At 38.4% G+C, this 24063-nt stretch overlaps 1 protein-coding gene across 4 annotated transcripts in view; it reads right to left on the bottom strand.

Moving 5' to 3' along the window:
• LOC104131806 (catenin alpha-2) overlaps positions 1–24063 on the bottom strand; it is a 468889-nt gene that overhangs the window by 352908 nt on the left and 91918 nt on the right. For all 4 annotated transcript variants that reach the window (XM_009645015.2, XM_009645023.2, XM_009645031.2 and 1 more), the window contains exon 6: positions 14151–14354. In XM_009645015.2, coding sequence (XP_009643310.1) covers positions 14151–14354 — 204 coding nt within the window. The remainder of the gene's footprint in view (positions 1–14150; positions 14355–24063) is intronic.

The raw sequence follows: 24063 nt of genomic DNA, 5'->3' as shown, positions 1-24063 counted from the left end.
CTATAATGAAGTTTGGGGGAACTGATTACAGTAGAGATGCTTTTCCTGTCTTCCATTTCTCAAGTAGAAATATCAAAATAAACCACGTGTGCTCCCAGTGTCTGGCTAATACACAGTTCTGGAAGAAGTGACAAGCTACTGTGTCACAAGACACGATGTCCTTGCAGTTCTATTGTAATTAGGTAGTCGTACGAGAATTTCCAAAGTCAGATATCAAATGCCACCGAACACTGACATATCTCATTTCATATTGCCATATATTTGGTAATGACTATTAATTAGCTTGTATTACAATGCATATACTCTTGAGCTCTGCATCACACATGTGCACCTGAAATAATTTCAGAAGGGCAGGAGAGGCTCTTACCCCTTTGCCTGCCAAAATACCTTACTGAAATCAAAACATCCATGTCATTCAAAAATGCAAGTAGAAATTAACACCTCATTTCTAGATGATAGTTTGATAGTTCACTTAATGCTAATTTGATTTTTATATATATGTATATATATTATATATATAACCTTTTGAATCTATTTTTTCTAAAGATCCCATAACTACTGACAAGGTAACCTCCTCTTTTATATATTATTACATTTTCTTTGATTACAGCTGTACCACATCGGCATGCAGATCTTTAGTGATGTAGAAAACATTTCTGGTGTGCAAGTGTGCCCTCTTCTGGACATCTGATACCATCATTTCAGATGACAATTCTCTAAATTGTATTGATTTTTTTTCCATCACTAACTTACAGTGCCTTGTTCTCATTTGTAAAAACATTCCTTGTGTAAGCAAAGAATGAATAATGCAAACCAGTGCAAGATACATAAACCAGAGGTTTACCCACGCTAATGTAATTCTCTAGTTTTGATTGCTAATCAACGTGTAAATACCGTAAGGACATTACTAATATGAGAAGAGTTTTGACCTTTGCCTGTGGAAAGTGTATCCTTGACTATCAAACTGATGATCTAATGTACTAAATGGGACAAATTTCACTTCACATCCTCTATCCTTCCCCTATTCGACGTGACTTCCTACCGGCTTGTAATGAATCATAGAATCACGGAGTGGTTTGGGTTGGAAGGGACCTTTAAAAGTAATCTAACCCAACCCCCCCTGCAGTGAGCAGGGACATCTCCAATCAGATCAGGTTGCTTACAGCCCCGTCCAACCTGGCCTGGAATGCTTCCAGGGATGGGGCATCTGCCACCACTCTGGGCAACCCGTTCCAGTGTTTCACTGCCCTCATTGTAAAGAATTTCTTCCTTACATCTAGTCTGAATCTCCCCTCTTTTAGTTTAAAACCACTAACCCTTGTCCCATTGCTACAGGCCCTACTAAAGAGACTGTCCCCACCTTTCTTATCAGCCATCTTTAAGCACCAAACGGCCGCACTCAGCTCTGCCCGCAGCCTTCTCTTCTCCGGGCTGAACAACCCCAACTCTCCCAGCCTGGCCTCATAGCAGAGGGGCTCCAGCCCTCGGATCATAATGAGAATGAAGCAAGACTACTACAAGTGCTTGAGCTGATTTAATGTATATCATGATGTTCATAGAGTTGGCTAAGTCAGATTTTGAAAATGCTCAAGAGCAGTTCCAGACTTATTTCCTAAAGAAGGGCAAACCTGCACTTGACAACATATCACCGGTAGGCGCTTGCACCCTGATGGAGCCCAAGCCTGTTTACAGCTACTCCCTCCTCTGCTCACCTGCAGAATAATAATATCTCAAGGAAACAAATGTGCATAGCTAATTTACTCTTTATGTTCCCATTGCTGCCTTCAGGTTTTCCACATGATTACCGAAATTTGGACACATTATGCATACCAGAAAAAAAGCCCCCCACAAATCTTAAGTGAACAGAAAGCGTTATGTAGCCTTGAGGAGATGCAGATTTTTGACATGGGTTTCTGAAAGCTCACTAATTTCAGTATATCCATGCTTATTTTATTTTTATGCATCCCCCAGTAAACTCTATCAGCATTGGGAATATTTTGCTTTGCATCCAAAAGAATCCAATGCCCAGCAACATTAATCCGGGCTGTTGCAAATATTGAAATTAAGACCCATACACCAAAGGCAGGCATACATAGAGCTAATAATCATATGACTATTGGTATAGTATAAAATGCATGGAAAACTTCTCTCATACTGACATTGACTTGCAGACATGGAAAAAGAACAAATTAATGACCCATAAATGCTAACTTCAGTACAAAGAAAAATTATAGAAGTTATACCCAAGATATACACTATATACCCAAGATTGATAAAGGACTTTACAGGTGAACAAATAGCTTTAACAACATTATTTTCAGATAGCCTAAGTCTTGCAAACATTAAGGCAATGCTTTCCAGCATATTAAAAGCACTGATGCAGAAGTCATTACTTTCGTAAGAACACACTTTAGAAAAAACAAAACTAATTAAGGCAAAATAAAATGAGCTAAAACGCAGAAATCACCAGAAGAAAAGGCAATGCTCCCCCCCCCCCAAAAAAAAAAAAAAAAAAAAAAAACCAAACCATTTTTTATCTGAATACACTGAGTTTAAAATGAGCACATACTCTGACAAGGTATCAGAAGTATAGCCAGACATTTTGTATGCATACACACGTATACAAGGTAGAACAAAGAGGAATAGTAAATACGTGTCAAAAAAGGCAAGTTTTCTGAAGGCAAAGTGTTGATGAACTTGGGGTCCATTTAATAAATCATTTATTCCAAACTATGGCATGTAGGAAATTAATATCCCATTTTATAGGAAAGCAGTTTGGGTTGTTGGTCAGAAACAAATAAAAAAACCCATCAAAATGAAATTCCGTGAAATTTTCCCATGGCTGCAGTGCTCACTTCATTCTGTCCCATGACATTCTTCTCCCAGTTTTTAGTTAAATAGGCAAACCAAAGAAATTTGCCCAGTTACAGCAAAAATTCAGTACATGTGCTAAGGAGATTCACGTAATCTTTAAAGAGGAAGAAATGAAATCGATAGAAATCCTAGTCTTTGACGGGACAGATGTTATGGACACCCTCCAACGGTCAAACACTACCATTATACAAATATTGCAATATTATGAAAGATATATTTTTTTTAATGTGAAACTTCAAGGCACTTAAACTTTAATGAATTAAGACTGTCATGACATCAATTTTAATGTTGGAGTAAGAGGCCCAGAAAGACTAAGCATTATATGAACACAAAAAATCAGTGATAAAGGGCAAATAACTTTACTTCCAGGCCTTTGACTTGACCACTAGCTATTCCTTCCTACTAAGATAAATAGCAAAGAAAGGAGCAAACATAATTTACAGAATTCTCTTGTATATTTAAATTCTTTATGAGACTGAAACATTTGAATTTACATGTGGAAAGAACAGTGCTTCCTGACTAGACATCCAGTACTTTTAAAGGCAAATACAGGAAAAAAAGTGAAAAATTCAGAGAGAAAAAGAAATTTAGAATATATTAGAGCTATTAATGATTAAAAAGATTATATGAGACACCAAGAAAATAATTATTATTTAATATATTTCTTAGAAGTTGAGTGAGCTAATGCTGGATTCAGTTCAATTTTCTTATGTGAACCGACAAGAATGTCAAGAGGGATGTGGAAGATAAAATACCTCTGGCTGAACTGGTGCTTTGGAAGTTGTCAGCTCTCATGACCCCAAGGAAATGGGACTGGTGATATAATGATCTTGGGCAAAACATTTAAACTTGTGACTAAATTCCACTGCAACTTAACAGACTTTTAATTTTAAACATGTATAGGATGTACTGGGGCCTGAGAAGCAAAAAACAATGAAGAACCACCACCAAGAACACGGTTGTGAAGACAGCTGTTTCTGTTTGAATTGTAAATCTGGTCATTCTATATTTTAAAACTCCCTAAAACTTAGGTCACATGACAATTTACTGTCATTATAAACAAAGTTCTATTTATTATATACAGGGATCATTTTCTGAAAATATATTGTTTTCAATCTTTCTTACAAACTGCTTCATAGGAGCTGAAAATAAATGCATAATAATTATCTTTAATACCTCTTGAAAAGCCAGGCTTTATATAAAATGTAAACCAGCAGTTTGAATAGTTTGTAGCGGAACCTTGACAAAATAACAGAAAGAACTTCAACACTGCATATGTGGGAACAAAACTGTGCGTAGATTCTGTTGAGATCTTTCATTAATCTTATTCCAACTCCATTTTCCTTGTACTTAATTTCTCACAGGTCTCCTAAATATTTTATGAACCTACTCATATTGTCACATACCTACACACACTAAAAAAAAAAAAAATACAAGCCTTTTAATATTTGTCTTTTTCAGATGGGATTTGGAATAAATCTTTTTATTTTCAATTCACAGAATTTTGAGAAGGGAAGTGAGAGTTGTCCTTCCCATTTCTACATTAGCAACCAATACAAAAAGACCAACACTCGAAAAAAATATTGCTCTTGGAAAAGTGTTTCAGATTTAAAAAAAAAGAAAACAAAAAGCCAAAACCAAAAGAGTGAGAAAGGTAAACCATTCTGTCTCTTAAGCCAGATCTGCGTGTGTGCAACTTAAACTTAAAATCATTAAAAAATTAAAAAAAAATATGGCATTTGTCACTTAGTCTAACCCTCTTCTCCAAAACTGCATCAGATGTACTTCTATCATTCCTCTTACCTACTCTTTAAAAACATCTAGTGACCAAGATTACATGATCTTCTTGGGCAATATATTCACATAATATTACCTGAGTTAGAAGAAGTCTATTAGAATGCCACACAATCTATTACTTTTTAAAGCTCGATTCCTGGGGACGGAGCATACTCTTGCTGAAAAATCGTACTGATCCCTGGCTGGCTTTCTGTTTGGCTTCTCTACTAATTTCCAATAACAAAAGAGGTTGTGGGATATAAAACACAGAAAAATCTGAAAAAAATTATCAGCAGCAGCGGAGAACCGAATGGTTCAGCTAACAGTCCCAATCACAGTATCCAAAGTAACACCAACAGTAATATTAAGTGGGACAGGATAACATGGAAGCAATAAGATGGAGCTCCTGCATGTTTTATCAGATCTACGTGAGGTGGTTCGCTCTGCAAAATATTACCCCAAAACTGTTCTGAGACATTAAGGTCTATGGAGTTTTTTACCCACATAAATGGAATAATATACCTGTCTCCCCTGCACCCTTTATCTAATATGTTTTGGAAAGCCTGCTAGCTTCATGACCTACTTCATGATCTACTGAAGGCAAGTCTGGGCAGGAAAAATTATTGGATGAGTCTACATACATTAGCCTGTCGCTATGTTTGCAGGGAAGCTCACCTTCACTCCTCAAGTTACAGAAATATTAAACACCTGGTTTCCAGTAATAAGCACATCTAGATTTATACAGTTCCTTAAAAATGTGGTTTTACTTAATAATGGAATAACAATAAAGTGATAATAAGGAAGAAAATTCAGTGAGGCATTCGAACATAACACGATTTAGATCCTTTTTTCCAACCCTTCAGGTTAATCACTGGGCTTCATTAATTGTATAGAGATATAAAAGGAAGTGAGAAAATAAGTCCTCACATGCAGGCAGTTGGTTGGATTTACTGGCAGTCTAGAAAATTTCCACTCTAACTTGGAGGGAAATATCTTGTCAGAAACATCACTCAATCTAATATAGCAGTTTAGGCTTGGATTCCAAAAACCTCCTGTGCTTTTTTTGTATTTTAAGAGACACAAAGCTTTTCTCATGACATACAAAACTTTTCTCATGACATATTGTGGTCTGGCTTTAAAGACAAAGAGCATATAGAAGGCACCTATAAAATGTTCTCCAGTAGACACCACCAGGGAAAAGCTATCAGCACTGTGGTTGAGGAACAGAGTTTCCTCCCATAAATATTAATTCAGTAAATTTAAAAATCTGTTGGTCCAAGTGGATGAAACACCACAGGGCTGTGTAAATTTACAACCACCAGAACCTGAAGTCAAGACAAATTTTCAGCATATTTGTCTTTTCCGAGCCATAAAGTCCTACTTTCTCACAGGGCTTTTCTATTTGTATCTGATAGAAAATGTCAGCGTGGTTCTCTGGATCTGCTAGGAAAACCAAACCAAACACTGAACATGGACCTGCAAAACCAGAAAATACAGGAGTGAATAAATAAATCAAAACTCACTTGTGCAATTGTAAGCAGTGCAGCATTTCTGTAAAAACATCAAAAAATACTGGGCAACCCCTATGAGGCCCTGATGTTATCATTGGAAAAGGAGTCAGATGGTTCCTTAAAAGATGGCTCAAGTTACGTTGTAGGTAGAATGCTTAGACAGTGATTTATGTACAGTCATGAGAAGTTGAGGCACTCAGGAGGGACGCATAAATGCAAAGAAACATAAACTGACTGAGAAGCAATGCTGTGACACATCATAAAACATTCGCCTGTTTGAGAACACATCCTCTTCCTTCAGTAACAACTACCGCGTTTCTACTTGTTTCTTCCAAGTGAGGAAAGACCAAACTGCTCATATAGCCTCTAAAAGAGCAAAGAGTAAGCTTCTCTCCAGCTTGACATAACGGGAAGCTTTAAACAAGCCATTGTCCTCTAAAAAATATTTGGAACTCAACAATGGTACCAATGGCAAAATTGTCCTGTTGAGCCGGTTGTGCCTCAATCAGTTGTTCCTGATGACCCAGCAGTCAGTCTCATGTCACTCATCCCCAATTATTCATCTCAGGACAGCTACGGACGTTTCTCTGTCTCATAACTGTAATTTACTGCTCACCGTCACCCAGATTAACCTTATGCAAGTCAGCACAAGAACTGAAACGTACACGAGAGTTATTACTTTTCTCTTAAATATAAATTCAGATGGAGCTGTTAAATATGGAAGCTGACAGTATCTTGAGAGTTTATAGATTTCCATTTGCTATCATGTTTTTCATTCTCCAACCAAGCACAATAACTTCAGCTGTCCATTAAGGACATTTTATTTTCATGTAGTGCAGCACTATAATTTTACTTTGAGCAATTCAAATTTTTCACTGGTATACTTGTGAAGAAAACCGCCTGTAGACTTGTGTTTTCCCATTCGTTCTTCTTCTATTTTGCATTTTCAAGATATGACATTTTCTTCTCTGTAGGAAACAGGAATTACAGCCTATAGCATCTCGGTTATAGTGAACAGACATCAGGAATGGGTAGCGTGGGGGTGCATCCCCCCCCCATGGCTCTTTTCTGCTGTACTGCTTTACAGTTTCAGAAACTCCGGACAGATCTTGGCCTTGGTGGAAGGAGTTGGACAATTAGGCGGCACTGTCCACACCAGAAACTCCTACATGGCTGAGGCAGGGAGCGAGAATGGGAACAATCAGTTGTCCCCGATAGCCTCAGAACATACCTTATCCGAATCATAGCCCAAGTGGCACAGTACCATCGCTACTGGAATTCCAATGATGACCGACCTGGATTGTGGCCTGGACTGGAAATTTACTGACGACTAAAACCAATCATCTCTTGATCCTATAAAACAGAGGTCCTAAGTGAGGCCCTTTGAGCAGTCCTGGACCGCATGGGTCTGCGACCAGCATCTCCCTGTGTGTGGGACTCCTCTCGGAGCTCCCAAACAGTTAAAGTTTGCTAAAATTGGAGGTCCGTCGTTGAAGACCAACAGTGGAGCCTGGGCTGAAACCTTTCACTCCTTGAGGCTCAACCCTCGCCCATTGAGAAATGCCAAGGTATTTGATGTGAGTGTTTCACTGAACTCGAGGGGAATTTTTAACAGGTACACCTTCACACATATGTATACACACACTTGTGTGTGTGTGTGTGTGTATAAGTATGTCTGTTTGTATGCATGTGTGAATTAAGTAGCTTGTAGATGTATGATTTAATTACAAAAGTGAGTCCTTTACTGCTACTAGGTATATCTGTATATATATATTATCCTTAGACTTAAACTGTTGATCAAGTCTGAAACTAAGATTGGACCTAGCCACACCTAGACTCCTCTCTGAGAAGGAGAACAACACAACTCAACGGGACGATCCTCCGTACATCCACGATCCCTCTGTGAATGATTCTAACTCGAGTGTAACTTGATTTTCCTTTGTGTACTTCTTCCATGTAGTAACAGAGTGAACCTTGCCACCTTCAAATCTTTAACTAAGTTGCTGCTTTGATTAATTTTTTCTAATCACTTTGTTAATTAACTAATGATCGAGGGCTATCAAAATATCACAATCAAATCCTGCAATTTGCCATAAGTAAATTCTAAACTGCTACTAAATCAAACTGTGTAAAGTCACTTGTTCATGGCAAATTAACATAGCTGGCAGGATTCACAAATTCATTTGCCACAGGTAGTATCTTCAGAGAACAAGATTACAAAAGCAAACACTAAGCAACGTTACTCCTATGGTAACATCAGTAAAATATATTCAAAAAAAAAAAGCCTAGCCTGGTCCTCATGTCCAAACATTAAATCATCAGTAGTAATATGACAAGTTCATAAAGGAGTGTTCATTCCACTTGGATAAATAGAAATATACCCTGTCCCAAAACCCCATTACAGTAACAGGAAAAATCAAGCTTTTCTGAAACGCTGGCAGTGGCTGGGAGCAGGCGCACTGGGCAAGAGGAGAAGGCAGGCATGAGAACGAAGGTTGCCTTAACAGCGAGCCCAAAGGTTTATGAAGATAGCCTTGTATTTGAACCAGATAGGAAATGCATTTTCAAATGCGGATTTGAATTAATGCCAAGCCCGTATTCAAGTGCTTACAGGGGTCTTTAATGGTCATGGCTTACTCGCTTTCCAAATTTCTCTTTGATACCCCTCAGCAACCCAAAATTCAGTCTTTCTCCACTTGGCATAGAAACCAAGGATGTCAGAGGGAATTCAAAGCATCCTTTTTTAAGCATATTTTTCTAAAGACATAGTTTTCTTCCTTTTTTAACCTAATCAGACATCAACACAGCAGCACCCTGATGCTTGCTAGAAAGGGGGCCCAGCCTTGGGTTATAGGAGTTCGGCAGCATATTGGTAACCCAGGAGTCTGAGTTTAAGAGCTAGAACTCCCAGGTTTCTAGGATTTTTGTTTCCTGACAGCCTGCAATACAAACTGTGAAGGATCCAGAGAGTAAACCAGCAGGAAACTAGACCACGATCAGAACTAACCATCCATTAAATAATTTGTTCATTTAGACAAATGGAAAACAATTGTATTAAGAGCTTCCATGGAGCTGTATTTAGTTCTTCTCTGTAGGACATTAGTGTAGAAATGTAATTTTATTTTGAAATAAATGATGGGATTTATCACACATACATAAGAATCTGAAAAAAAAAAAAAGTCCTATCCATTTTTCTGTGAGATGGAAAAAAAGTCACATGGCCCAGCATACTGCGATTCCTCCCGCCCCCGCTTCCCAGAAATAAAAGACTTTAAAGTTCAGCTGAGTTCAGCATAGAAATAATAGCTACCATGCTGGGAAAATATTTTGACAGAGCTACTGATAAGACAAATGAAACTACTACATATTACCAGATACACAAATAATAATGAAACAGTTTATATCTCATCTCCACAGAAGTTCTTGCAGGGGGCTTATGCACCGTGAGACTCCAGTCAATGCAATATACTATACAAATACATCATTATTCATAGAACTGGTAAAGATCCTAGGGACTAATTTTCCTGCAGCAATACTAATTCAAAAACCTCCTACAACAACAATTACTTAAATAACCTCTGAATTGGGACCAGAACATTTGAATATTTGTGAAAACAGCTTGGGGAAAAAAAAAAAAAAAAATCTTATTGACACATAGGAAATGGAACAAACCAACTGAGGGTAAGGAAGGAGGAACCAAAACACACCTCCCCAACCATGTCTTTTCACAGTCCTCTAAATACGTTTCTGTCACTTATCCTAAAACCTTGATAACAGAAATTAATACAACTGGAAAATCATCTTTGTTCTTACTCATCTGTGTTGAAATCTGCCCTATCCGCCTCTTTACAGAATTTCTTTCCATATTTTTCTTTGGTTGCCAACATTTTCAAAGTGGGTATCTGCAGTTTTTTTTTTTTAAATTCATATCTCTATGCCTCACATCTTGAATCTTTGTTTCACCAACCTTGTGCCCTCCTCACCAAATGATATGACGACCTGTGGTTTTCTGAATTTCAAAACAGCTTTAACTTACTTTGGTAAAACTCTGGATAATACACAGAGAGGTTTTACAGCTGGCATATAACTAATTGTAGGAACATCATTATCTACTTGTTAGTTTGTGATGGGTTCATAAAAAATGGGTAGATGAATGGGGAAAACATTGTTATGTGTGTTAAATTTTCCCTTCCCAGGTAGCAGAACATATCGATCTACTAAAGTCTGGTAAAGCAACTGGTGACAAAACAGATCTCAGGAATATACCAAGAGATACGACTGATGTACTTAAAAAGCCCCACAGGAACACAGAAGATAAGACGTATACATCTCTACAGGGAACTTTCTAGGAAAGAAGTGGGCACAGGGGGTTGTTCTGCAGGTGCAGGAGGTTTTCTTATACATCATCTACTACTTAAAAGGCAGAAGTTCCTACATGGTTCAGTTGGAAGCTATTTCCTTTTCTTGCACACAAAACCTTGGAAAGCCCTCTTTTCCCCTTGCATTGCCTTCAGTATTCGTCATTTGAAATGCTACAAAGTATGCAGCACGGCATAGCCAACCTTGTATTTCATATAGCTGCCTGTAAACCTTCCAGCTTCCGATTCATGCCTGTAATACCATCCACTGGTGCAAAAGCAAGAGATCAGTGAAGCTTCAAGAACGATGTCTCTGTTCTGAGTACATTCTTCTACACTCGATATTTTACTCAGCTTCTATGAAAATTTAATACAAGGCAGAACACAAACCACAGCCAATTTATAATGAGACTTTGCAGTATAAATATCCAACAGGTAAAAGGAATATGGAATCTACTTAAAACCAAAAAAATAGAAATGGTCTTGTATACAAAAAGAAACACCACTCTAAACCCAAATCATAGAAGTAGGTAACTTGAAATAAACAATTTTAAGCTGGAGACAGATTGAACTAATATTGACTGTACAGCACATTGCCAATACCCTGCAATTAATTTTCTGTACCCTTCAAATATGACCACGAAATATTTAATTTTTTCTACATTCTCTGAATCCCATGGCAAGCATCAAAAGCAGTATGCACATTTGATCAACAATCATCAGCCAAGAATTATCTTGTCATTTTCCAGATATCAAACAGCCAAAGAAAGCAAAGCATCAATGTCTTATTAAATTTCACAGGCTCTACAGTGAGAGCACGATTGCAATGGCTTAAGGCTATGTAGGCAGACCAAATCATCTCAAAGCTAATGTGCTCTGACAGTCTAGCCCCCCTTGATCAGACTTACAACTGTGTCATGTTACACAGTTTGGCATATGCCTTTCAGTTTTATTCTTTTGAAACTCATCCATGCTTTTAAAAAACTTTCCAAGTGCAATCTTTTGTCGTAATGACCATGCTTAGCTCACCGTTGTGAGCCCCCAAGAAATCCATCCCCAGCTTTCAAACAAAAAGTTGAATACTAAAGAAAATTCTGCCAGGGTAGACAAATGGGTGAAATTCAGTCTCTAGAGAGATGCCTAAACAGCAGTTGCCTATAAGCTAGGTATCTAAGCTTCTATCCCAGTTAATGGGGAGATATTTAGCTTATCCCATATTAGATTATAACAGTCATCTGAACGGCTCTTCACGTTCCCTTGGTAGCATTGATCTGATCTCCAGTATTGATCTGATCTCCATCAATTGTAACAGGAGCTTAAGGAACTGAGGTTCCAACGATTTCATAAAGGGAGGAGTCCGGCCATTTGGTCTTCCCTAGAGCATACATGACATGGAAGTGGGGCTGGCAGGTACGACGCAAGACCCATGGTAGATCAAAACGCCTCCGAGAGGCAGACTGAGGAGCCTCTGTTCAAATGAGCACGGGACCATTTGAACTGGTAGTTTAAAATGGCACTAAGAACCTGTCTTTAAACAACAGAATTGAGGCCCCTGGTTTACCTGTTTGTACCTATGTACAGGAACCTAAATTTAGGTATATTCATCTGTGAACTGAATCCCATCCCTTGTATCTGTGAAAATCAATTTGGAATACAACATTTAATGCAATATCGTTCTCAAAATCTACCATCCCAGATGTGTTTAAATCAGAAGTACTTCACTTTAGGTATCCTAAGTATACATTCCGTTCTTACAATGTTTACTCGATAGCTGTAAAAAATAGTTTAAATTTATTACATTCCAATGTAAAGCAAGAAAATAAAAATTTATAGGAATTGTGCAGCTCAAACTGATTAGAAGAGACAAAAAAAAAAAAAAAAGAAAGAAAAAGAAACAAGGAGGAAGGCAAATCCAAAAAAAACATACCGCAGTAACCACAAAAGCAGATGCTCACACCATTATGTGTTTAAGTAAACACGATGAAACTATACTAACCACTTTCAGTGTGGTCATGAATGCCTACAGGCATTTAAAACTCTCCTTCCTCTGTAAATGTGGTCAGAAATAAAATAAGTACGTTTCTGGTCCAAGAACAAATTGCATCATTCTCAAAAACATGTGTACTTAAAAAGAGGCACCACAATAAAATAGGAAGCCACAATCCATCAGTTCTCAAAGGTTTTTTGAAAAACCTTTAAAGATTCCACCCGGCAGTAACAGGTCTACAAAGCAAGATTCCGTAGGAAGCAATCCAGCAAGCCCTCTTCCACCATGGTCTCATCACCTGTTATTTAATGTTCTCTTTATAATTTCTAACCCATAACACATATACAAAGCAGAGACTTTGCTTTCATTCACTGTACCAGAACCTTTCAACTATCACTTCATAAAAACTAAAAAGCCAACAATATATGCTTTTAAATTCTGCATCATCAGAAACTGCTATTACTTGAGGTGAGCATATTAGATGGATTAATACCTTAAAAAAACATTGTAGCTAATTTTGAGCTGTACAATAAAATGAGTAAAGGACTGAAGCCTGCGCTATCGATGCTGCATTGTGTCACTCTACCACCTAACTACAACAGTACCAATGAAAATAACAATATTAAAGGTTCCTCCTTGAACAGTCTCTTCAACGTTATTTTGACAATTCTAGCAGAACAGGATCAAAACGTGCCACTTGATACTCTACTAGCAACGACAGCCAAGAAGCAGCAAAGTATAGGATGCTCAGACTGATATCTGCTTGCAAACATTGCCATTTTGACAAAGGTTGTTGATTTTGCTTAGGCCTCTTTCACCCCCCCTCCAAAGGACACACTGGTAGTCCTTATGAGTTTTAATACACGATGTTAGGCAGAGGGAATTTTCTGGGATGAGTTACACAGAACAAAGGTTATGCACTATAGGTTAACACCGTGCTGAACAATTTTACGCCTCTTGACACCCTACACAGCTGGATTTAAGATACTGCCGATACCTTTCTTTGTGTGAACAGTAGTAGCACTAAACCCACTACTGTCACAGCAACTGAATATTTAACAGTTCCAACAGCAAGTGAAGACCTTCAATAGTTTAACCCACAAACAGACAACCTCACGCGGGTATCTGCAGGTAGCATCCTGATAAACAAACACAGTAACGACCATCGCACGGGGGAAATCACACTGAAAATTAACTGCATTCACTTTCATTAAGAAAATAATTCTAAGGCCATTTCCCACTTATGTTGTCCCCCTTAGTTTTCATTACAAAATGTTCTACCTCAAAAGGAATGCTTGTTGGCTATTTATTACGCAAGAAGGAACTTTAATGCTAACGTGCAGAGAGCACAGAGTTCCTTTTCAGGCCAAAATTAATTCCTGTGAACTTCTAATTGTATCAAACTTCTGTCAAACATTTGCAATATATTCAAAGTTAAATAATTCAAATAGCATTACCATTAAAAAGTTAAATAATTCAAATAGCGTTACCGTTAAAAAGTTAAATAATTCAAATAGAATTACCTTTACTCCTGGTATAAAGACACAATATTGGTTTTGTTAATTATTAAAGCCATAGCATTAGCCTCAGAAAGGTTTCATCATCTACCGAAAAAGAAGCCAGTAGTAGGAGCGTATAACTTACGTTATTCATATACTCGCTGAGCAGATCCTGCAGGGCCTGCCGCACCGCATTGCACTCGGCTACGATGCGTTCCCGGCGGTCGTCTCGCGTGCACGAAGAGTCTGCCATCAGCGCTGCTCCGCTGATGATACTCTCCAGCCTTTCTTCAAGAGATGGTCTGAAGCGGGCCTCGCTGAAAGTCATTGGGTCTAAAATTATTTTGTTCTAAAAAACAAAACACGGGTGGGAAAATTAGGAGCGTGCACAGGTCTTCAGGATTTCTTATACGTTTCTTATTTCAGCAGCTTTACAGGGTTCTTAGTCTTTCATATCCATAAAATATCTACCAAGTTCCTGAAAAATCTATATTACAGAAATATCCGGTAGCCCTGAAAACCCAATATATAAATAAAATACAAAATAGCTAAAACTATTTCACAACATATAGTTATAAAACACCACCGTCAAAAGCAGCACAACTACTTCAGATGTGTATTTGGGAAGCACACAGTACAAAACAAATCAACACAAACTACTGTAGTATGCAGGCAATATATATATGTGTCTCTTTACCTCTATATATTATATGTATATATTTCTTCTTGAAGTAATATTATTCTTTCCTGAGTCTTCTGAAAATTTCTTGGATATTCAGGAAATTCATATGAAAGTTGCAAGTTATTTATGACTGAAGAGAAAGTGGAATGTTCTCTGTTAACTAATTCCTTCATTTGGATTATTTTTATTAGTAGTCTACACTACCGCAGTGCTATGAGATTACCTCAGTATTAAATTAAAAAAGGTTGAGGAATCTGTCATCAACACTGCAAGAAAACCATTATGAGATAATCACACCTAGACAAAAATGTGAAATATCTCAGATTCCCATTCTGTAGAGCATCTTTTAAAAGCCTTTTCCTAAAGGTTTTTGCAAGCTTGTTTGTTTGTTTGTTTTTAAATCAGGAAAAAGTGCGGGATTACTTAAGTAAAAAGAGAGGACAGTCTAAAAACATCTTTAATTTGTCAAGTAGCCTACGGGTTAGCAAAATATTATAGGAAAAAAAAAGATTTTCAAGGACTGTTTTCTATTAAAGCCATTTCAATTCTTAAATCATGATCACTGCTCAACACTTGTGTACTTTATATATCAAACTTATTACCAAATATCAAACAGGGCTAAACCACATACATTGTAGCCCTACCAGTGTACAACCTTATGTCATATCATGAGTTTTGAGTCACCACTACATGATATTCTGCCTCGCTTTTCTCCTTTTGTAGTTCAAGGTAACAAATACAAAAGCAGTAATTGCCTGCTCCCACTTACAGGCACATTAACACCACCGTGTAATTCAGTAACCTTTTGCTGCAATCATGCAAAGAAGTTTCATAATTGCATATTGTCTAAAAATGCTTTGTAAGCCGTGCACTGTAAAAGAAAATAAAACATATTAAATAGGAATGGAAAAGTTAAAATTATTCTGTTTTCTAATAATCACACCTATTTTGTAGCACACAGGATTTTTGCTAATGAACCATTTTAATTTTCACAACATTTTGATAACTTTATGATTAGTCTATTTCCTTTAATATCCAAGAGCAATCAACATGCACAAGCCAAACGATGCCGTTAATTTGAAAAAATACAACACAGTGTATTAAAATGTAAATCAGGATTTAGGGACATGATACATAACCAACATCTGCCTTTAACGTCGAAAACTGTATCTGTTTATTACGAACCAGAACATGCTTACATGAACTTATTCTAGGCTAAATTCTCATTCCAAGTGAACATGTTTTCTTTAATTCAGCGGGACAAGGCTTTTACAAAAGATCTGCTTATTTCTCAATAAAACTCCCAATTAACTCCAGACCCAAAACCCATAACTCTCATTACTGTACAGAGAAAGAAGAGCAAGCCCTGAGAAATCTATAACTTAACTGAACGCTTAGCAGTTAAATAGTAATAAACATAAGGATGTCAGGAAATTTATGAAGATTCATTATTTAATAAACAGGACAAATAGAAGAATTTTAACCAGATAGCGTATTGTTCCCGCTCTGGGAACTGCTGATTTTGCAGAAATAAATGCAGCATTACCCAGAATGCGAAACAACATCTCACATGTATCTTCTGGGGTCTATGTTTCACAGCAGTAAGCAGAACAGTTTTACAAGCACCTAAATTAGAAACGACTTCTCTAAGAGATAGGCCCATGCATATTTATGTAGCTGTGCTTTTCGATCTAACCATAATACTTGGGATTTTCAGAAATCAACTATGTAAATTCATCTTCACAACAGCATATTTAATTTAGTAGTAGCAAGACTGGAATTGCATCAGATGAGCTATCTTAGCAATTTATGCCATTAGTAAGAAAAAATTATTAAAAAAAATTAGCTGCATGTTTCAGATTATTTGCAGTGTTTCCTTATTCCAAATCTGGGTGTGTTTTTAAATGGCCATAAAATGGTCGTTAATAAAGGCAGGAAGGACTCTTCATTAGAGACTAGAGGATTTCTAATAGCCAACATAGAATCTACTTGCAGCAAAGCTCCTTCTCAATCCATAAACGCAATCAAACCAACATCCAATACAGCACTCCTGCAATTTTCATGTTTCAGTTAGAGCAACATAACCAGTCCTTCCAGAACTGCCTTGCTTTTCCTTCACTTCCCTCCAGACATAGGCGTGAGGTTCTCTACCTACACAGCAAATTTCAAACCTCAGATCTTACACCAGATCTCAGCCAGTCATGAATCACATTTCTCATCTTAGAGGTTTTTGAAGACCCTGCATTCAGTCTTCTATGAGATTCAAGGAGCTACCAATAATATAGTCCTGGAATATTTCCATCCTTTTCAAGCCTTGAGGATAAACAATCTGCAGATCAAACATCTCTATCTCTGACCACTGAAACCCAACTCACTATTTTAGAATCATAGAATCGTTTAGGTTGAAAAAGACCTTTAAGATCATCAAGTCCAACTGCTAACTTAGCACTACCAAGTCCACCACTAAACCATGTCCCTAAGCACCACATCTACACATCTTTTAAATACCTCCAGGGATGGGGACTCCACCCCTTCCCTGGGCAGCCCCTTCCAGAGCTTGACAACACTTTTGGGGAAGAACTTTTTTTCTAGTATCCAATCTAGGTTTTTTTCTTTTACAAGCAGTTATGTCATAGTCCATTAATATATTTTGGAAATTCTGTACAGGTTACATGCAAATAGCATTTATATTTTAAATAATAAAGTGTGTATCATTGAGGATGTATAATTAATCCAAGACAGCTTTCCTCACTGTAAAACATAGAAAAGGAATATATTTGTGGGTTTTTTCCTAAATAAGAAGAGAACTTTATGACCATCAAACCTTAGCTCATGAAGAATAAAAGCCACTGAATTGCATTCAGTAATTTTTCATCCATATCCCACAAAGCTTTTTGTTCATAATTAATTTCTAGGCTTACAAGTCAATTAAATATTTCTTTGGGATATTCTGTTAATGACAATTCAGACCCATAGAATAATTTAGGTTAGAATGGACTTCTCAAGTTATCTGCTTTAAATATCTCCTTAAAACAGAGTCAACTTTGACATCAGGCCAGGTTGCTCAAGGCTTCATCCAGTCAAGATGAGATCTCCACCCTCGGAGACTTTCCAAATCTCCCTGCCCCATTTCAGCGTTTGATCACCTTCATGCGTGTCGTGTTTTGTTTTGTTTTCTCCCCAATATCCAAACAGAATTTTCCTTCAATTTGCTTGTGCCAGTTGCCTCTCATCCCAATACCATGAACCTCAAAGTAGCTCCATTTTCTCTACACCATCCTTCTAGGCAGTTGAAGACACCAACAAGATCCCTCCTCAAAGCCTTTTATTGTGCAGTCAAAAAAACTCCCAGCTCTGCCAGCCCCTCCCAATCTGTCATGTCCTGTAGCCCCCTCATCATCATGTAGTCTCTGCTGGATCTGCTCAAGCGTGTTGAAGTCTTCCTTGCACTGGGAAGCCCCAAACTGGATCCAGAAAGCCTGATGCAGTTTCATACGTGCCAAATACAGGGGCAAAAAATCCCTCTCCTTTGCCTTACTAATGCAGCCTCGCAGGTGGCTGATCCCCATGGCTGTAAGGGTGTGCTGCTGACTCAGGTTGAACTTGCTGTCCACCAGGAGCATCAAATGCTTTTTTTGCCCCACTGCTTTCCTAACTATACCATCACACAAAATGACCAGAACTAACTTCTGGGCCTCTCTCTATTCACTTTTATAACAAGAAACACTGATGGGAAAGAAAACCTTAGAGATTCTAAGGAACAGAACAACACCACTTTGTTTAAAATAAAATAAATAATGATGTCGTTACTTTCTGACAAGTGGTTATAAATAAACAATATTTTAGATGTTTATTTTAAACTCTCAAATATCTCACAAGGACAACAGGTTTTTGAGCTTTGGGAAAACGAGAACAGGGATGAGAACCCCACTACATGACAGCTCTTGACATTCAGTTCCCAAACAGACATTGGTTTTGCTTCTTAAAGGTTTTACTCCTTTTCAAAGAAGTCTTGCTATCTAAATGGAACTTCAGACGTACAAAGATCTTACACATATATGAACACTATGTTAAAAAGGAAATAACGTCTTCTTGGAATGAAGAAAAAAATAGTTCCCAGGAAATCTGGCTAAATAAATTCCTTCAGAAGTCTCCAGTTCCCATCACCTCTTGATAGCTACTTAAGGAACGATGAATGTAAATGAATTGGAACATTTTACTTTTACTAATTAGTTAACTAACTTTAGAGCCATAAATCAAGGACTGACACCATAATTCAGGCCTTATAATGAAGTGCTTCAGGCCTCCTTACAACTGCAGACAGATGTATGTGTAAACTGTACCTTTGCTATGAATTTACATCATTTTTGGCTTCGAGCTGCTGAAACAACGTCCAAGAAAATGAATTCTAAAATAATTGAAGGCTTATTTGAAAATTGTTAGACTTGTGATAATATTTTCCATAAGCATATTATAGCTAACTATTTTCTCTTGCACTCTCCATTTTAATTAAATTATATAAAGGTGTGTTCATCGAGTGGATGCCATGTTTTCATAAGGAATAAAAACTTTCAGAAAATAGACCTCATCATACTAATTAGTACTAGAAGCCATCTTTATCCTGCTCCAACAGGAATAAACTATCACAAACGCTAATAAATTATAAGTCATCACTTCTGAAATTTAAAATATCAGACAAATTACTCATACTTCAACTACAAATACTGAAAATAACCGCATACCCTACAGAAACACACTGTATTATCAGAGAGCACAGAATCATTGACACTTGGTGCAGTTTATCTGGATTAGAATCTCTTTTTCAACAATACCAAAAAACTCAGTTTTAATTAGAAATATAAACAGAACCAAAACATTAATCTTTTAAAATGATTTTACGACTCCAAAAGAACTATGATCAGTGTATCGTTGTCTGCATTTTCCAAAGTAAGCATGTGCTCTTGCAAAAACTTCACTTATTATGAGCATTGCCTTATTGCTCAAGAAAAATGTGCTCATCTACACTTTTCCATAAGTAGAAACTCTTAAGGAAATTTCAGCAGCTTCTTTAGGCCCACAGCTTTGTTTACTTTTTAAACACATAAGTGACGTTCATGATTTGGGAGGCTGGAGGGAGGGAGGGAGGAATTTCCAGTTCTGAAAAAACTGAAAATTACCCAACATAAAATGTATCCAAATTCATTCGTAGGTCAATGGAGAGTCTCATAACTCCAACAGTGCTCAGCATTTGGGCAAGCTTGGACAAAAGCACATGGAAAGCATTATTTTTTCAAAGTTCTAAATAGCATTAATGAAACCACAGCACCTTAGAGATGGTGACAAAGAGATTCGTAAATTATAGCTCAGCTATAACTCACAATGAAAATTCAGAGAGGAAAAGGCTTAGATAATATTTTTGGCAGGGGGGACACAGACAGACGGACCCCAAACAACAAAACACACCAACAAACACATCTACACAGTTTTCCTGTTTATACATTTGTGTGTATGTGCGTAACAGGGAAGGTCAGATTCTTACCTTCCTACAGATGCTTCTTTCTAGAATTCCCCACTCAGTTACCTCCCATTCAACCACTGGCTGAGAGAACAAGAAGGAACTCGATATTCCCTTGTTCCTCTATCATTTTTCTATTGCGTAAAAGGATGACTCTTCTCAGAGGTGCCCAGCACCAGGACAAGGGGAAATGGGCACAAACTGAAGCAGAAGAGGTTCCAGTTGAACGGGAGGAAGAACTTGTTGACTTGGAGGGTGCCCGAGCTGTGGCCCAGGCTGCCCAGGGGGGCTGTGGAGTCTCCTTCTCTGGAGATATTCAACCCCCGCCTGGACGCTCACCCTGTGCCCCCTGCTCTGGGTGAGCCTGCTTGAGCAGGGGGGTGGCACTGGGTGAGCTCTGGAGGGCCCTGCCAACCCCTGCCAGTCTGGGATTCTGGGATTCTGTGATGACAAGAGTAATGATGGCCTGTATTGGGCCCTTTAAACAATTTACTGTGGTCTGTTCTTTAAAACACACAAACCCTCCAATTAAACAAAAGTTATTTCCTCGTCTAATTGAGTAAAAGGCAATTTTACAAGAAACTATCAAATCATATAAAAGAAGTCCAATATCAGCTTGTTCTGTTCTAATGGGAAACAACCTTCTTATTTAAGAAAAGGAACATTTTAAAAGCACTGATTAGAAAAAAACCACACACAGAGACACAAAAAAAATCCCAAACCAAAACTAAAAAACTAACAAACACTTTATGCTCTTCTATAGGGCTGTGGAAGGAAGGAAATGTGAATTGATTTTTGGGACTCATACTGTCAAAGACAGGAAAGGCATCTTTGAGGGCATAATACAGTTGTGAATCTAATATGAGATGCTATAAGGAAAAAAAAAACCCTAATGTAAAGTTTGAAAAGTATTCATACAAGACAATGTAGTAGCATAGAAGTGATAAAGTGAGCAAATGCAACCATGTCACTGGCCAGCTGGAGGTCTGCATGTGGAGGAATTCTCCTAGCTAGAACAGAAATTCCTTTCAAGTAAGAAACTTCTGTATAACACAGTTCTGCAAAAATATACATTTAAGACAATCCCAGTAAACTCCAGTGATGTACTATGTACCATGGTGAGCAGCACAGTGCAGTAGGAGAGACGCTTAATTGGGATTTAGGGCTTTGCGGTTCCTTTATTGGCTCTTGTAGTAATTAAAAAGGTTGGACCAGGTGATGATTGAGGTCTCTTCCAACCTGGTATTCTGTGATTCTATGAATCTGTTGTGGGAGTCTGGACAAATGATGCCTTCTTTCCTCTACTATTCTTTTCAAACTTTATTAATTCATCTATTTAGAATGTAAAACCTTCAGGGCAGAGACCGTTTCCTAACATGCTTCTCAGTGATTTAGCATGATGGAAATACAATTTTTTAAGGCAAATACCATTGCAAAGGGAACAATACGTCAGAAGAAGGAACTGAAACTGCAGTGACAACTGCCACTAAAAAAATCCAATTGATAAATATCTTAGCTAAACAGTGCCACAACCACGAGAGGGTATGAAAAGCTGCCTGTGTGTACGAAGAAGCACGTAATTTGCCGAGGGACCCAGTTTTTCAGCACAACTTGGGAGACAAGACTGTCTAAACAAGAGTGTTCCATCTATTTCTTTGTCAGAAATGCCCGAGCTACCGTGAAAACAAATGCAGTGGGCTCAGGGGCTTGGGTTAGGGACGTACGTCAGTGCCCCCCGAAGGGTGAACATGGCTATTCAGTTCCTGATGAGCGATAAATCAAATGTTTCTACCTGTCGCCACGCTGCGCCTCACAGGTCTACCATACGGGTGTAATTTGAAGAAATATGAACAGTGTGACAGTGCAGTGCCCCAGGGCGGAGGAGAAGGAGGAGGAGGAGGAGGAGGGTCCCCCTTCCTCTGCCTTTTCCAGCTCCCCAAACCACACTCCTGCTCGCACCGCTCCAGCACTGTGGCTTTCCATGAGCTGGTCTGATGGAAGCTCAGAGAAATGAATGGATATTTTTCCTTCTGGGACAGTGGGGTGACTAAATTCAGAGCAGTTTGATGAGGATCACACTCAGGTAGAAGTGCACAGCCAAGAGCAGACGGAGGAGCAAACCCCCCCACACCTTCACAGCCCCCAGCAGTCCTCTCCTGACTCTCTTCACCAAATGCCAACGGAGATATTGTTTCCCTAAAATATTGGTGGTGTTCACTTATCACATACTTGAGTTATATAAACATCCCTGAGGTGCTAAATAAACACACTCAAAATAGTACCAAGTGGAGTCTAGTTGGAAAATTTCACTTGGTGTTATTTTCGAGCTGTTACAGAATCCCAGACTGGCAGGGGTTGGCAGGGACCTCGGGAGCTCACCCCCTGGCAACCCCCCTGCTCAACGGGGCACAGGACAGCGTCCAGGCGGGGGTTGAATATCTCCAGAGAAGGAGACTCCACAGCCCCCCTGGGCAGCCTGGGCCAGGGCTCGGGCACCCTCCAAGTCAACAAGTTCTTCCTCTTTCCTCCTTCCTTTAACTGGAACCTCTTCTGCTTCAGTTTGTGCCCATTGCCCCTTGTCCTGTCGCTGGACACCACTGCCAAGAGTCTGGCTCCATCCTCTTGACTTCCACCCTTAAGATATTTGTATGTGTTGTTGATGTCCCCTCTCAGTCTTCTCTTCTTCAGGCTAAACAAGCCCAGCTCCCTCAGCCTTTCCTCATAGGAGAGATGTAATCTGACAAAAGATATGTAACCTGACAAAAATTTAATACATTTTAACAGTTCAGATATTCATGCTTATTATTAACGATGAAATAAGCAACCTGTAATAAATTGAATAATAATGGAATTGTATTGCTACAGGAAACCTATTTCTTCATAGAAATGTCGATTAGGTTTTTTTTAAAGTGTGTTTCCTTTGCGTGTTTCTACAATCTCTAACAAGTTTGTCTGGATGAGGGTTGACTACAAAAGCTCCTTTGCAAATAAACTGGTTACTGTCCTACTACAAACAGGTTACATGCATTTGACAGGAAAGCACACACAAAACACCTGGAGTGTTGGCATATTATTTTCTTCTACTATCAAAAGAAGTGGTAGCAACATGGCAAGATTAAACTTAGAAACACTATTTTTTCATTGCTACATCTTTTTACAATACTAATTTACCAGACATGAGCGTTTCAGGGAGAAAAAAAAAAAAAATTAAAAAAAAAAATAATCAAGAAAGCCACTAGATGGTGCTCTTATACAGAAAATCCAGATCAGCAGCCCCATGCTCACTGTTAAAGGTGAATGAAGGTACAAGATGCTCACTGGTAGTGAGCAAGGGTGCTCCCCTTTCCAGAGGTCACATTTCTGCTGTGTATTTGATACCAAAATCCTATTATTTCCAGTGCTGTCCCTTGTACGCTGGAGCTGACATTTCCACACTAATATATATATATACATTCCCATACATACACAAGCATTAACCATATGTCCTAAAGCCAACTACTAGAGTTAAAAGTAGAACACTGAAACAGGTGTTTGAAACAATTTAGAATCACAGAATGGTTTGGGTTGGAAGGGTCCTTTTAAAGTCACCCAGCCCAACCCCCCTGCAGGAGCAGGGACACCTCCAACCAGATCAGGTTGCTCACAGCCCCGTCCAACCTGGCCTTGAATGTTCCCAGGGATGGGGCATCTGCCACCTCTCTGGGCAACCTGTTCCAGTGTTTCACCACCCTCATCATAAAAAATGTCTTCCTTATATCTAGTCTGGATCCACCTTCAATCTAAACTCAATTTCAGTTTCTTGCTGCTAAACAACTCCCATTCTGCATGGAAAATTGGGGGAGGGGGGGGGAAGGGATAAGT

The sequence above is a fragment of the Egretta garzetta genome, unplaced genomic scaffold (genome assembly GCF_000687185.1).
Source record: "Egretta garzetta isolate BGI_Z169 unplaced genomic scaffold, ASM68718v1 scaffold570, whole genome shotgun sequence".
Taxonomy (NCBI): Eukaryota; Metazoa; Chordata; class Aves; order Pelecaniformes; family Ardeidae; genus Egretta; species Egretta garzetta.
The sequence above is the reverse complement of the archived record's forward strand: the minus strand, read 5'-3'. Positions and strand labels throughout refer to the sequence as shown.